The sequence below is a fragment of the Castor canadensis genome, chromosome 8 (genome assembly GCF_047511655.1).
Source record: "Castor canadensis chromosome 8, mCasCan1.hap1v2, whole genome shotgun sequence".
In the NCBI taxonomy this organism is placed as follows: domain Eukaryota; kingdom Metazoa; phylum Chordata; class Mammalia; order Rodentia; family Castoridae; genus Castor; species Castor canadensis.
In genome coordinates, this window is record NC_133393.1 from 44193006 (window position 1) to 44209553 (window position 16548).

At 41.6% G+C, this 16548-nt stretch overlaps 2 protein-coding genes across 5 annotated transcripts in view; both read right to left on the bottom strand.

Annotated features, from left to right (window-relative positions):
* Positions 1–1501, bottom strand: part of Gcnt2 (glucosaminyl (N-acetyl) transferase 2 (I blood group)) — a 72941-nt gene extending 71440 nt beyond the window's left edge. The window contains exon 1 of one of the 4 annotated variants that reach the window (XM_074082910.1): positions 95–230. Coding sequence is in view for 3 of the 4 variants with exons in the window: in XM_020186226.2 (XP_020041815.1) it covers positions 95–1022 (928 nt within the window). In the remaining variant the exon portion in view is untranslated. Of the gene's footprint in view, positions 1–94 lie in introns of all 4 variants that reach the window. The other 3 variants (XM_020186226.2, XM_074082912.1, XM_074082913.1) reach the window with 3 other exon arrangements.
* LOC109700883 (N-acetyllactosaminide beta-1,6-N-acetylglucosaminyl-transferase-like) lies at positions 1285–13481 on the bottom strand. Its single transcript, XM_020186229.2, is given in 4 exon segments — positions 1285–1427; positions 10088–10906; positions 13177–13360; positions 13416–13481. Coding segments are annotated over 4 exon segments (1212 nt in total).
* Between the last annotated feature and the right edge of the window lie 3067 nt (positions 13482–16548).

The following is a 16548-nucleotide window of genomic DNA, read 5'->3' on the forward strand; positions in this document are numbered from 1 at the left end:
GCAGGAGTTCAAGACCAACCTGGGTAACATTGTGAGGCCTGGTATTTTAAAACACAACAACAAAATAAAAGTAGAGAAACAGAGATATACATACCAGGAATCCTATTGAGTGTGACCCAGAAATGTTCATCAGGACTATAGGTGTCTTTGGACCAGGAGAGTAAGTCCAGTGCCTGCTGGTCTTGGAGGACAAAATTAGCAAATTCCCTTGTGAGGGCCACATAGGCAGTGCCAAAGTAAATGGTCAGATTATGAGGAGGAGGGGTTTTTAACTTTTTTGTTTTTTGCACGTAGGAATTTTTGCTGTCTAACAGTTCCCGGTGGACATACTTAGTCCGCCCAATTGCATGAGCTGGGGGCAGCACTCCTGGGGTTAGATTCTTCGCTTTGAGTCCTTTCAGGTACTGGACGATTTCCTTGTTGGTTTTCAGAGGGAAATCTTGCCCACAGGTGTTGATGAGGTATTTCCACGGGACCTCAGAGGCCACAAGATCCTTCATGCAGTTCAGGTCAGCCTGGAGTCTGGAGATCCCGCCATAGACAACTGGTTCTATCTTAGAAGCCAGAAAAGCATTTGGGAAGCAGCTGAGCAATTGTTCCACTGCATCTTTGAATTCAACTGCTGCCTTCTTATCCACATGCACACAGTAGACATTTTGGGGCATGTAAATCGCTCTGAACAATCTCTCAAATGTGCCAAAGTCTTTGTGGATAGTCAGTGTGAAAGCCAAAGGGAAGCCAGCTTCTTCTTGAGAGAGTGTTTGTGTTATATAATGACTTTGAACCCTGTACTGATAACAGGTAGATTCATTGAGGGTGGTTTTCAGGGTGTTTTCTGTTGGGTAAAAGCCCTCTCCAGCAAACATCTGAAGACAGATTTCTGCTAACAGTGAAGCGTTGGCCGGGGCGGCCCTCAGAAAATGCATATTATTCTCGCACAACTTGTTATTGTAAATAAATACAAAAGTCAGGGCAGAAACAAGAGACATGCCAAAAAGACAGAACTTCCAAGAGCCCATCATTCAAAACCAGGAAATGAGTGAGAGGTCCCCTGAGCTATGATCAGGGTGCAGAGTCAACTTACATTTTCTCCAGGTACCAACATCATCCTGTCATAGCTGTGATTCGCTCAGCTGCTGACAGGTCTTGTCTTTTTTTCCTCTTCATTTATGACTTTGCTACATTTTCACTTTTCTCTGACATGTTTCTGAAGTAGCTTCTTTGCCCGATCTCCCACTAACTTGCAACCTGTTACTACACAAAAACACACCTCCTCAGGAAGGTTCAGATGCTGATGAGGCTTTCTGTCCCTACTGTGAAATCACTAGCTGGTGAGGTGACCTGACCGATCGATCGGCAAGTCATCGCTTCAGAGCCGGCCCCTTTTTCCAGCCGAAGGCTGGTAACTGTGCCTGCGCCCCAGCTTCCTGTTAATCATTGCATTCAACTGACTAGGTTTGTTTGCTTAAACAGCACTGCCAAGTTAAAAGCTTCAGCTGGAAGCATGTGAATACTGCCTGGAGAGATATTCTGTCAAAAAAAAAAAAAAGTCATGCTTGAAAATAAATCGCTTAACCTTGTCTTTTTCCATGCCACCCCCCACATTGGCTGGGTATACTCTAGAGCATAGTGTATGATTGGCTATTGAGCAAATTCTTCCCACAGTTTAATTTTCTCTGCTGCTAGGGAAGGTCCTTAAACAGACATATTAATTAGCAAGCTGACCTCACCATCTAACTTACTATACAAAGTGATGGGGGTATTCTCATAGATAGAGGCTAACTTAAAAAACAAAGCAAAACAAACAAACAAACAAAAACACCAAAAGAACTAACAGCTTGTTATCACCCAAAAATGGCATGGAAACTAAAGCTAAAATCAGTGAATGTCAAGTTCATTTTGCCCTTGCTCAAGTGGGATACCGAGGGAGAGAAGATCTGTCTCAGTTTCAAATGTTCCAGAACTTAAGGAGAGAGGCTCTCAGATTCAGATTTAGAAACACTTTTATTTATTTACTTATTTTTCAATCTATCTTTTTGTTTATTTATAATTTATTTAGACAAGAGCTCACTGTGTTGCTCAGGCTAGCCTTGAACTTGAACTCTGGGGCTCAAGCAATCCTTCTGCTTCAGTTTCCTGATTAGCTGGGACTATAGGTACAAGAAACCACATCCAGCTCTGATTTATAAACATTTTAAAAGGCACTTCCTTATGTATAAAGAATGAAAACAGGCTAAGAGTGGTGGCAGAGGAAGAGAGAGAGAGCGTGTGACAGAAAGAGAGAGAGAATGACTTTACTGCCGTCGGTCAATCATGACAATGAACATGAGATGTACAGCAACAGATGAGGTTGAGAAAGATGAGGCAGAATAATATGAGAGTGGCAATAAACCCATTTACACACGCACCCTCCCCTCCGCACTCACACTTAATACTTCAAGAAAATGACCCAGTTACTGGCTCTCCTTCGAAATCTCCTTAGTTCTTCCTTACACCTTCCTCCATGGGCCCACGTCAATTAGATTACACAACTAGCACTGGTGAGTTCTGTATTATGGGAGAAGCAGCAGCATAGGGATGTGAAACCCATGTCCCTGATAGCACTGAACTTACATGTCTCTCATTTGTTCTCTGCTCCAAGCATTGTCTGTACATAGTAGACAATCAGATATTTACCAAAAGAATGTCCAAGTGTAAGAGGCACTCAAATTGATTTTGCTGAAAAGCACTGACTTGGGCACATGAATTAACTAAGAACTAGAGAAGCTTGGAATCCCTGCTTCCATTTTGTATTTGTCTTTGCAGTCACTTTGCAATCACCTTGGAATCCAGAAAAGAGAACTGATAACATCTTCACGACAAGTGACTAAAACTTCCCATAAGGGACAGCGGAGACTTGCAGGACAGACCACTTTCCAAATGAAGACCATTAATTATAATGATGAGGCTGTGTCCTGGAGCAGAAGTAATCATCTCATAAAAATCAGATTGCTTCCCTCAAGTGATGACAGGGATAACATCTTCTCTGGAACCTCTCCGGGAACCCTTGGACTGAGATAGTGGTCAACCAGAACATTTGTGACTGAGAGTTTTTAACTATGTATACCTTTATCCCCTGCCCCCAGTTCTTTTGTCTGCTTAAACCTATATCTCATGTCTGTCCCCTGAAGGTGGCTGAAGATGAGCTGAGTGCACACTCTGCCTCTCCCCACAGCATGTCACAAGCTGTAATAAACCTCCTTTCTTTGCCTTCACTGTGCCTCTTTATTTGGTATTTAGGGGCAGTTGACCAGACCTGGCATATGGAATCTCAGGAGTTTGGGCCTTGGGTCCAAAACTCCAGTTTCACAAGTTTCATTTCTCAGTTTCCCTGTTCACATTAGTGAGAGATTCCAAGCAATAATGATTTGAATCTATGGATGTACCTCATTCAATGTGCTTATTTCTCCAATCCATCTTCTTTATTATAAAAATTGCATAATATTACAAGTAGTTTGCAAAACCCTGTTTTCACATCCTGTACTTTCCTTTGCCTTTTATATTTTGATTGTCCTAAGAACAAAGGGGGAAACCCCCAGTGTGGCTCAGTGGTAGAGTGCTTGCTTAGTAAACATGAGGCCCAGGGTTCAATCTCCAGCACCAAAATAAGACCAAAAAAAGGCTGGCAGAGTGGCTCAAGTGGTAGAGAGCCAGCCTACCAAGTGTGAGGCCCTGAGTTCAAATGCCAGTACCACCAAAAAAAAAAGAAAAAAAACAACAAAAAAACCCTGAAGTCCCACAGGGAAAGATGCAATTGTATATCTTGTTATTTATTCATTTGTCTGTTCATTTATTTATTTGCATCCTGCTTTTTACACTTGAAACTATTGCATAACATCGACCACAGTGTTACTTGTCCTTCATATTATTCAAATTATTATTCCAGTTCATAAGACTGGAGTCAGTTTTGGTTTTGATTTCTTCACCTCGGCTGAGAGCTAATGCATTTCTGAAAGTGTTGCCAGCTTTATTTCACATGAAAACTTGTCATCATTTCCGTCATCAACTCTGGGAAAACTCTCCAGAGCCATCAGTCTTCAGTTGTTCTGGGAATCAGTTTCTACAGTGTGATTCATCTGTACACAATCTTATCTACATCATCCCAACACAGAATTCAGTCAACCCAAATATCTTTTTCCTTAATACCCATCATATGTCTAGCTAGAATGCTTTTGAACAAACCACTACCTCAATACAGATAAAAACAACTTTTTTTCAAAATAACCTAAAATTTCTCTAGCTTGTATTTGATTTTTAATATCCCTCTATGTAGGAAGTGCCCACATCAAATGAAGTTGACTACAAGGGTGACTAAATGAAGGAGTCACTGCCTGATTATGCTTGTCTGAACTAATCAAATGATTTTACTGACTTGCTTTGTTTATTTTTGCTGTCATCTCAATCCTGGTCCAGCTCTATCCCTCCAGACACCGCAGACATGAAAGTATCTCAAACCATCTGCTTGCTCCTCGACTTCACAGCTCACTAGGCTTGGCTACAGGACAGTGAACATCTATCTGCATTTAATGCTTCAGTTCAGTGGAGTTGACTTGGGCCTTACCTCAAATGGGTCCATTGATTTGGAGCTCTGGAAACATTCATGATTGTTTACAGGAGTGTATTTGATAATGAAAGCCATTTTTAAAAGAATGACTATGAACCTATTTTCTTTTTCATCAACCTGGAGCTATTTCATGCTCCTCTGGCTGGTGCTCTGGGAAGTGCTGGTTTTCATTTCCCTCTGGCTTTCCCAATGACCTTTTGCACTCTATAACTAATTCTTCTAAATCTTGGGCTTTCTGCTCTTGCATTTAGGTGATGATAATGAATAACTCAGAAGAACAGAGAGAGTTCATTCCAGCTTAAACATTAGATCAAAATTGAAACCCCAAATTATTCTAGGTTGGAGACAGTGATCAGGTAGGATAAAGAATTCTGAAAAAGTCTGGAACCAGTATGGACCTACAGGTGGACACCCAGTAAATAGAAGGGGGTGTATTCATGTTTCATAGGTCAACCTATACTTTTTATTTCTCCTTGAGGCATGATAATAAACTCTCCCTCCAGGACGTCGCCTTGTTTTTATTACACGAAGATAACTATATTTATAGTTTATGATGTCCAAAGTACTTTACACATATTCATTTTATCATGACATCACCCATGTGCCCAAATTAGAAACCACAAAAGCCAATGGAAACTTCCTTAGTGTCTATGAAAGCCTGGTGCTGTTTCAGAAAAAAACCAGCTTGGATTAAACTGATCTTTTACTCTGAAGTGCATTGACTTTTTGTCTTTGTTTTCACTACTTCAGTTATTTTCCTACTCTCCTGCCTTCCATCTCTTTCTTTTCTCCCTTATGTATTTGCTATTGTTAAATTCAGTAGTGTTTTGCTCTTCTGGATATTTCTTTACAACCACAGGAAACAGCCTGAAGCAACAGGATTTAAAATAGCCAGGAAGCCTGGTTTAAAAGTTCCTGGATTATGTGTCAGAAAGTCTCCTGGTGAACGGAGGCCATTCTTGACAGGCAAGGAGCTCCCGAACAAGTCATTTGATCTCGCAATGCTGCTTCCTCTTGATTGAATTTGAGAAAATACCTCCACGGATCTCACAGGCTGGAGGGAACTGTGCAATTCACCAAAGGTCTCCAAATCCCAATCTACAAAACAAGACTACATTTGTCTCCAGGAAGACTCTGGAACTAAAGAACCTCAGATCTAGCTCAGGTCTGGCCGGTGATGTTGGAGTTAATTTCAGACCTTGAGGGAAAGCCTTGGGGAAGAAAAAGGTATGGAGAGACAATGATGGGTTGCGTAGTTTAACTTCAGATAACAGGAAACTGGAAGAGAAAACTGGTCTTCCCAAACTCAATTAGTTAGTCAACTAATTGAGGTAATGCAAGCTTGAGGCTGAAGGTGAAAGATAAAGGGCTGAGAGTGCTCTTTAGAGCTGCATTTGCACATGGAAAGTTCCCTGGCAACCCCAGGCTTTTAAATGCCAAGTGCTAAAGGAGGCGTCTGAGCTCAAGAATGATAGACATTTTAACAGCCTGACTTTTCCCTGTTGCAGAAAGTCATCCTCAGGCTTCATTTGGGTGTGTTTTATATGTCAGGTATATTTTTAAACACTGGGTATTATGGGGAGAAGGTAGAACAAGGGCCTAATCCAGTGCCAGCTTGACCATTTTCCCCTTTATAGATTTCCACTCTTTTCTTTATTCCCCAGCAAGTTGTCGATGTGACTTTGATGTTATAGGACTGGTGAGTCACTGCTAGAGACAGAGGGAGATCTTGAGCTTGTGGTCACAAAAAGTAGCATTATGAAGGAATGTCGCCTCCCTTCTTCCAGTTGCAATGTGCTGTTCAGGCAGAATTGAGTGCAAAGAAGTGGATCCCCTCTGCCCTAGGCCCCCAAACTCTGAAATTGCAGTCTCCATGTCACCAACCCTCCCCATGTCTCCTCAAGCAACATACTGCTAACGACTTTGTATTTGGCCAATGTTTTGCCAGGTAGGGATAGACCCTCCTTGAAAATAAGGAAAGTGAGAATTAGCTCGGAGTTTGATAAAACAGATCTGCTTAGTAGGTCCGTCTTTATTTTAGAAGCCAAGTTTTCATAGGATTTCAACACTGCTCTACTACTTTTCTACATGGCCCAGAGCTTTACCTGTTTCAAACAAAGTTCATACCTCCTAGGAATATTCCATGAGTGAACTAAGGAAAATAAAGTCCAGACGGTGCCAATATCTTACTAAATTGTGGAAACATTTCCCCTTGCCTGAAGGAAACTGTAGAACGTAAGGTAAACCATTAAGTTAGAAGTGAGCAGTGTCATTTCATAAAAAGTTAAATGTTACTAGGATCTATATGGATAGTAATGATTTCACAGGACAGATGAGAAGCCATGGTGCTCTCAGGCAATCACATCGTAAAACAACAACCAAAGATGCTGCTGTGTAAAAATCTTTAGCAACAAATCTTATGTGCTACAACCAAATGAGTCAATCACTTATTCAACATTTTTGTCTGGTTACTTTATGCCGGCACTGTGCTAGGTTCTAGAAATATAAAACGTGAGTGTAGCCCAAATGAGTACAAGCCTACTGGGTTTTAGCTGCCATCAGGGATTAAACAGAGGTAGTAGGGGACACTAGCTCCTTCTACTCTCCTCCCCCTTCCCCTAGTAGTTTTCAAGTTGGTCTCTCTGTTCCCAGGAGGATAAAATTGCCTGGAAGCATTCTACAGGATCACTCTTAGCCTATTGAAGGTAAAGGCGGTTTAATGACTGCATTGTATTTATAAAGTAGAAAAATAAAAGCTAGAATGCAAAAGAGCAAAGTCTGCCATCCTGTCCCCAAGCCTGCCCCCAGAGAAGAAAATGCGTGTCCTCTGGGAGCCAGCCTGGTGTCTGGATTCTTCAGGCTACTATAGACCAGGTGTGACTCAACACCTGCCCTACAGAATCCTGCAAGGGCTTCAAGCTGATGGCTTCCAACTCCAGCAATATTACAAGGACAGGCTGCTTAGGGAGATTACACCTGGATGGAAATGGAGCCCCATTATCTCCCTCCAGTAGTGGGCCCATTATGTAAAGGGAGCAATGACAGAGATGACTCCATTTTGAATGAGAGAGGCACTTTAAAAGCAGACATCTAAAGAGACTGAGAAACAACAGACCTCTCAGAGAAATAACAAACCCCTTACCAAAATAACAAGATGCAGCTGCACAATGTGAGAAGTGGACCCCAAGGCCAGGAAGAGCTGACCATTCCTTCTTGGAATGCTCATTTTGATAAGGAGAGGGATAGACAGGAGGCCTAGTTCAGCAAGAAGCCAGCCAATCACAAATGCAGTTTGAAGTAGAATAGTTGTACCTAAGCCAGTTAGTGACCGCATCATCTCCTAGACTTCATTCAGCCATTATTTGGCTTAGCTTTTTCTCTACGTCCCATCCATCAGAACGTTTTGCTATCCTTTCAATAAACTTTGTGCTGGCTTTACTCCTAACTAGTGGTCCAGTGTCTTCAATCTGCCTATGCCAGACACAAACTTGGAATCAACAATCCAGTATCAAGAATAGTGATGCTCTCAGAGGCTGCTTTGTCCAGAAAGGAAATTTTTAGAGGTTCCTTGCTCAGACTCCTTGTGCTAAGATTCTGCCCTTACGTTTAGTTTCTGACAGGAAATCCTACAGCCTCTCACCCAGGGTGGCATCTAACAGACTTAGATGTGTGTTCCACTCAAATGCCTCCCCGCTGGGAAAGGGAAATCCTGTGGTAATAGTAAGATTCAGTAGATAATGCCCTGTGCTGGGAGTCAGGAGGCAGGTTACATATCTTGAGCAAATAGGCTTTTGATAGCCCCTTCCAGGAATGAAATGATTCATGGTCCAGGGACCATGTGCACCTGTGAATTTATTCATGATCCTCTCTGAAGTTTGAAAGCAGCTTACAAAATTCAACGTGGTTACATTTTCTTTTGCAGGTGTAGAGCCAAGGGCTAAGATTAAACCAAAGGGAGGCAAATCACCAATTTTTAAAATGGAAAAACTACAAAAAGGCCTTTTAACAGGGTTTTCTTTTGAATATTGGAATTGGGAGAAATTACTTTCTTTTACATACTTTTTCTGCTTCCCAAAATGGTCATGAATTATTTTTCCAATTAGAAAAACAACTTTAATGGGCTTGCCTGGTTATCATTTCCCTCATCCTATGCTGACTGCTGTTAGGCAGAGATAGACAATTCAACTTCCTCATAAGCATATGACTCAGAATTCCTTTATTGCCTGGCAAAAGTATAAAAAAATCGCCACCAGTCAGTAAGAATTTTGCTAAAGTAATAAAATGTGTCACGAGATTCTATGCCTTTTACCATAAAGGAATAAAAACATCTAGGAGCCCTGTTTGTGTACATCAGTGTTTTGGAGATGGAGACAGGGAAAGAGGACATGTGCTCTATAGAGTGGGATTTGAGTCCACCCATTGTGAGAGTCAGTTAAGCCAAATCCTATGAGCAGGAGCCTGTTTTCCCTTGGCAATGAACTAGTTGTTTCAATGATATTTGTTCTCATCTTCTTCCAAGCTCTATTCTTTTCTTTTTTTTTCAATACTAGGACTTGAACTCAGGGTCTTGCACCTGCTAGGCAGGCACTCTACAACTTGAGCCACTCTGCCAGCCCAGTCATGCAATTCTTGAATGAATTATATATAATAATCTTTACAGTCAAGTTTGCTGTTGTGTTTTTTTCTTTTTTTTTTTTTTTCAGCACTGGGGTTTGAACTCAGGGCCTCATGCTTGCTAGGTACTTTGCCACTAGACTCACTTTACCAGCCCTTTTTTGGGTTGGGTATTTTTCGAGATAGAGTCTCAAGAACTATTTCCCTGGGCTGACTTCAAACCATGATCTTCCTGATCTCTGCCTCCTGAGTAGCTAGGACTACAGGTGTGAGCCACCGATGCCTGGCTATTTACTTATTTATATTTGCAGTGCTAGGGATTGAACCCAGGACCTCAGACAGGTGTTCTATCCTTGAGCAACTACATTCCCAGCCTTGAATTCTTGATTATTTTTTGAAAAGAATTTTTTTTTTAATTTGGAGATATTTGCATTATTTTAAATGATTGCTATAAAGGTTTTATTGACATTTTCAGATCTCAAACTTTTTTGCATAATTCAAATTCACAGAAAACGAGACCACAATGATCAATCCATATAGAAGATACTAAATTGTTGAACACTATCATTGCTTTAAAAAATGTTTTGGGGGTCATATCAAAAGACTTGGGGTGTACAATCCCAGGAGATATTTAATAAGCGTGTTCTATAAGGAAACTGTTGAGTGAAATGTAAGAAGTATCATTTATTTCATATTACTTCATTCGAACAGGCATGCAAAACAATCTCCAGGGTGTCTAGAAACTCCGGACATATAAATACAGGTAATGCTGTCCAGGACATTTTTCATATAACATGCAAGTGCATGTGTGTGCGCATACACACACACACAGTGGTGACTTTATGTAGAATTGAATCAAGTTCCACCTACCTGGAATCTGATTTAGTGTCACCCAGAAATGTTTATCTGGAGAACAGGTGTCCTTTGACCACTCAAGAAGATCACGGGCCCTCTGATTTTCAAGAACAAAATTAGCAAATTCCTTTGTAAGGGCCACATAGGCAGAACCAAAGTAAATGGTCAGACTATGAGGAGAAGGGTTTTTTCTTATCCAAGTCCCCAGGATGAAGGAAACCAGTGGGAATCTCTGCTCCAAATGCACATACTTGGTCCTTTTTTTAATATGAGCTGGGGGCAGCACTCCTAGGGTTAGATTCTTCCCTTTAAATCCTTTCAGCTACTGAACGATTTCCTTGTTGGTTTTCAGGGGGAAATCTTGCCCACAGGTGTTGATGAGATACTTCCACGGGACCTCAGAGGCCATGAGATCCTTCATGCAGTTCAGGTCAGCCTGGAGTCTGGAGATCCCGCCATAGACCACAAATTCTTGCTTTGAAGCCAGGAAAGCATTTGGGAAGCAGCTGAGTCGCCTTCCCACAGCCTCTTTGAAAGCAGCTGGTGCCTTCTTATCCACGTGGACGCAGTAGACATTTTGGGGCATATAGATGGCCCTGAAAAGCCTCTCAAATGTATCAAAGTCTTTATGAATGACCATGACATAGGCCAAAGGGAAGGTAGCTTCATCTTTAGACAGAGGCTTCAGTACGTAGTGGTTTTGGATCAAGTATTCTTGGCAAGTTTTATTTCTTAATGGTGTCACTGGTATATTTTCACCCAAGAATTTTCTTTCTCCTGTCACAATCGTGTCACAGACTTCTGAGAGGACTGAAACATTTGAGATTTTTCCCACTCACAGGCATTTTTGTGGGACGAAATTGTTGGTGTACAGGAACAAATGAGTTACTGACACAGCCATGAGCCCTGTGATCAACCCAAACACCTTCCGCTTCATTTTTCCTATGACCTTGTCGTCTTGATTTGTCACCATCTGACATCATACCATTGTCAATGCCAGTTGATGGGTCCATACCCAGACTGGGTAGAATGCAATAACTCCTTTATTTTCAGCAAGGAGAGAAATTCAGCAAGAAATTCCATAAGGAAGAGGGATCAGTAACAAGTTTGAAGTTCGTCCCTGATTTTGAAGGAATTGAGTGGACCTGAGGGCCTGTGTCATTGGGATCACATGACCATTTAAATAAGAGTTGTGCACAGTTGGGCACCTCCACCTAGGTCAATGCCACATAAACACCCTGCCAATTTGGCCACACCTGCCAACTCAGGGTGGTCTTCCTTTATGAGGTGAAGGTAGCATGTGTGCTGGTTTTGCAGCCCTTGTCCTCCAGAAAGGGCCACCATTACAATCACCGATGTCACCTTTGAATACAAGGGACACTGTGTTTCTTCAGCTGCAGGCAGTCACAGTTGTCCCGAGGCAGGGACACCATTGACATTAACAGCCCCAGAATTGCTTAGTAGCAATTGCTGAATAGCTTGATCTAAAAATAAAGATCAAGAATTCATAGCATTTCAGGGCTGGAGGATAAATATAGATTATTCATACCAACTCACTCAATTTACCAATGGAGGGTAGTGAAGTCGAACTATAGCTAATATTCCATCATACCTTGTCTCCATTGCCTTGCTGACAACCTGTGAGGTAAGCATTGACCTTATATCCACTTTGCACATGAATAAAATAGCACCCAAAGATATGCTGACTTGCCTGGTGTCTACTAAGGAGCTAATAGCAGTACAGGGTCTCAACCTGAACTTTCTTTCTTTCTTTTTGTTTGAGACAGGGTCTCACTGTGTTGTCCAGGCTAGCCTGGAAGTCCTGAGCTCAAGTGACCCTCCCGCTCAGCCTCCAGCTGGGACTCCAGGCACATACCACCCCACCAGGCTCTCAGACCTGACTTTTCTGACTCCACAGGCCTTCTAGTTAAAATATTCTGTTTCTCTACCTTTTCTGAGTTCTTGCTTATCTTCCAGGTATGTGACACAGCTTTCCCAGTGATCCTGGCTTGCCCTCCCAAGTCTGGGACCTCACTACCCCCCCCAGCAATGACATCTCTGTAAAGATGCTTCTGTTTGCTCTCCCAGTAGCTGGAGTACTATTTCTGTCTGTGGATCACTGTGTTCTTAGCACCTCACTCAGAGTAGACACTTATCAGTAAATGAAGTCCTGTTCCCCTTCTTTACGTTACACAACAGGTCAGAAAATCTATGTCTGGGGTTCTAGTCGAGTCTGCAATGTTTTTATACAGCCTGCGAGGTTAAGAATGATTTTACAATTTTAAGTTGTTGGGAAAAAAATCCAAAGAATTAAAATATTTTGTGAGATGAACATTATATGAAATTCAAAGTGCAGTGTCTGTAAATACAATATCATTGGAACCTAGCCACACTCTTCTTTTACACATTGTGGTTCTTTCACATTGCAGCAGAGTTGGGTTGTTGTAACCTAAAATATTAGGCTAGCCACTAAAAGCTAAAATTGTCATCAACAGACCCTTATCAGAAAAGGCTTGCTGATCTTCTCCATGTCTGTGGGTGCCCTGTGTACCATGTTTGCATTACATCAAGATGACTACTGCAAGCAGGGCACTGGTGGCTCACTCAGGAGGCAGAGTTTAGGAGGATCGTGGTGTTCTCAAGACCCTGTCTCAAAAATACCCAACACAAAGCAGGGTTGGTGGAGTGGTTTGAGATGTAGGCCCTGAGCTCAAGCTCCAGTACTGATAAAAAGAAGGTGACTATTGTAGATGTGGTATAATTTTATTTTTTCTGTAGATTTCCTGGTGACTGTTAGAATGATGCCATATTTGGTAGCAGAGTATGAGCTCTAAAGAGAGACTTGTGTGGTTGAGTTCAATAGCATGCAGGAGGCTGAGAGAGAGAGAGAGAGAGAGAGAGAGAGAGAGAGAGAGAGAGATGTGTGAATTTGGATTCTGGTTTTGCTGGTTCCTGGTTCCTAGCTGTGTGACCTTGAGCAAGTTACTTTACCTTTCATTTCAGCATGTTTGTAAAATAAAGGTAAGACCATCAGGGTTATTTTGTGAGTCCTTAAGTTAAAAAGTGAACTGCGCTTTGTGCAAACTTTGACACATGGTACATACTCTCAAATGCTAGCTCCTGCACAAGGTCACCTCTGGCTGTGTCACACTGATAATGCTCAGAAATTGATAGCACTGTTCTGGCCTCCATCATGGCCCAAGCTTTGGCAAGATTCGGTGCTGCCACACAGTGGCCCTGTACGGAGTAGCTCAACGTGTCCTTTCTTTCTTTCTGGGGGCTGAAAACCTGTGGGCGAGAGGAAGGGAGAATTTTCATGTCTTCATGGCATTTTATTCGCCACCAGACTGTGAGCAGCTCGAGGGGAGGAAAACTCTTTGGAGATGTATTGAGTGGCTTGATGCGGCATTTGGGGGACACTGAAAAGCTTACCCAAGTCCTCAGCCCATCAGGCAGCCACCGTATTCCCAAGGACACTTAAAAGATTCTGTAAGGAGGCGCTTTGTGTAAGTGGGTTATTATCCATGAAGAGTGACATAGTAATAGTTGTTACATACTTTGTTAAGTCATTAACAACTGAGGACACCCAAAGTAGGTTCTGAAAAAACTGGACAAGGGACACATGAGATTAGGAAGACAAGCAAGCCAGGCCCGGGATGTGGGGTGACAGTGGGATGCTGTGGAATGTGCTGGCAGGAAAGCCATTGACTCTGGCAGCAATCATAGTGAATGCCTAGACTGGAAGGCATATATCACCATGTTAACAGTGGCCATCTTTGAGTTGTAGTATTACTAATGAATTATTTTTGTTACTTTCACTCTCTCCCCAAGCATGCTTGCTTTTAAAAAGGGGAAAATAATTTATTTAGTCTCATTTTTAAGAGCAAAATGTTGCTATCCAGCAATGTCAAAATAGACATTGCCTCTGTTCCCAGTGTATTGCAGTGTACTCAACACAGGCATCCTGAGAAAGTATTGTGTTTCTAAACTATGGTAGGAGGTCAGAAATTCCTCAGAGGAATTATGCTAATGAAAAGATTTGAAGTTTTCATTAAATTCTTTTCAGTGTCCAGGAAAATTTGATTCTGATTAATGAAATGAAAAGACAATTCAGTAGGAAATGAAACCACTGTCCTCCTTCCTATGCATCATCTCACTGCAGGAAAGACTGATGGGGGCACAGACACGATCCTCCCTGCTCAGCTCCTCCCTCTGCCCATTTCTTGACTTCTGACCTTGAGGCTGCTGAGGCACAAACGTTTTCTCTGTATTTACTATCGTTTGGGGCCAGGTGCTCATAAAATGGAACCATGGACTGTTAATTAAAACAGTGCCTTAAATCAATGTTTTCTTGTGTTTTACTGTCTACTGGTTTAAGTGTCTACTAGTTATTGATCAACTCTTATTATGGATATATCCTGCAAAAAAGGTGATTTGAGAACTTCTAGGTCAAGTTGTAGCATGTGTTAGAATTCACTTTGCTTTATTGTTGATTAGCATTCTACTGTGTGTGTATGTCACATTCATCTGTGCATGGACACGAGCTGTTTTTACTGTTGTGAGTAATGTTGCTGTGAGCATGGGTGCTCAAGTATTTGTTAGAGTCCCTGATTCCAACTCTGTCTTAGTCTGCTTTATGTAGCTACAAAAGAAGGCACAGAATGGACAGGAATGTACTGGCTCACTGTTCTAGAAACTAGGAAGTCCAGTATTAAAGTGCTGCCATCTGGAGAGGGCCTTCTTGCGGCATTGTACGTGGTGGCTAGAGAAAGGGCAAAGAGAGAGAGAGAGAGAGAGAGAGAGAGAGAGAGAGAGAGAGAGAGAGAGAGAGAGAGAAGCCTCTTTTACAATGGCATGAATCCCAATCAAAAGGGAACAGTCTCCATGGTCTAATCCCCTCTTAAATAACACAAAGGAATTAAATTTCAATGTGAGTTTTGGAGTAGACAAACATTCAAACCATCTCAAACTCTCTTGGGGGATATACTTAGAAATGGAGTTTCTGGCCATATGGTAACTCTATGTTTGACTTTCTGAGGGCTGTTAAACTGTTTTCCACAGTGGCTATGACACTTTACACTTCCACCAGCAATGCACCAATTTCTCCACATCCTCACCAGCACTTGTTCTTTTCTAGTTTTTTTTTTTTTTTTTTTGGTAGCAGCCATGCTAATGAGAGTGTGTCCAAACTTTTTTTTTTGATACTAGAGTTTGACTCAGGGCATCATATTTGCTAAGTAGGTGCTCTACCTCTTGAGCCATACTTCCAGTCATTTTATGCTTTAGGTTTTTTTTTTGGATAAGGTCTTGCACTTTTTGTCCAGTACCTATGCCTCCTACATAGCTGGATTATAAGCATGAACCACCATACCTGGCTTGTTTGTTGAGGTGAAGGTCTCTCTAGCTTTTTGCTCAGACTGGTCTCAGGTTGATACTCCTGACTCTGTCTCCCAAGTAGTTGGGATTACATGTGTACACCACCATGCCTAGTCCCCAACTCATTTTACATAGACTAGTACTTTTCATAAGTCCTATGCAAGCAAAGAGTGCCATAGAGACACTTGGGCAATGATGGGTAGTACATTCAGCAAGTATGAGATGTCACATTCTTTCAGATGAAGAGAATTCAGTTGGAAAATGCCAGACACATTTGGGTTGTTCGTTTGCTTGTTTTGGTGGTACTGGAGATTGAATCAATGCCTTGTGCTTCAGCCATGCCCTGAGCACAGACACACTTGTTTTAAAAACACTTCTCAAAAAGGAGTTTTTTTCTGTCTTACCAGAACAATTGACTCCACCAAAGCACTCAATATATTGATTCCTATACTTAATATTACTTAAAAAAAAAACATTGTAGGCTAGTCTCTCCTCTTGTTGGAGCACAGTCTAGCATAATAGTGGCTAGACAGATGCATATGCATACACATGCACACATTCATGCATGAATGTGTGACTGTGCACAATTACATACTTCTTTTTCACTCAGAAAAATCAAAAACATGCTTTTTTTTTTTTTTAAAAGTCAGGCATTCCAGCAGACCAAGGATTCCTACCTTCACTTTGAGAAAAGTTTAAATTTTACTTCACACATTTCTGCATCATTGAAATATCAGGAAGTTTTAAAATGAGATAAATTGCTACAAAAACACAAATATGTTAACAGAAGTACAAAGGAGTGGATGAGGTCTAGGTTGAGAAAGAAAATAAACCAGGGGAAGCTGGGTGCCAGTGGCTCATGCTTGTATTCCTAGCAACTCAGGAGGCAGAGATCAGGAGGATTGAGGTTTGAAGCCAGCCCAGGCAAATAGTTCTTGGGATCCCATCTCAATTACACCCAACACAAAAAAAAGGGCCTGTGGAATGGCTCAAGGTGTAGGCCTTGAGTTCAAATCCTAGTACCACAAATAAAATAAAATAAAATAAACCAGGGGACAATACATTCTATAAAATTTGGGCTCAGGAACAAATTTTTGTAA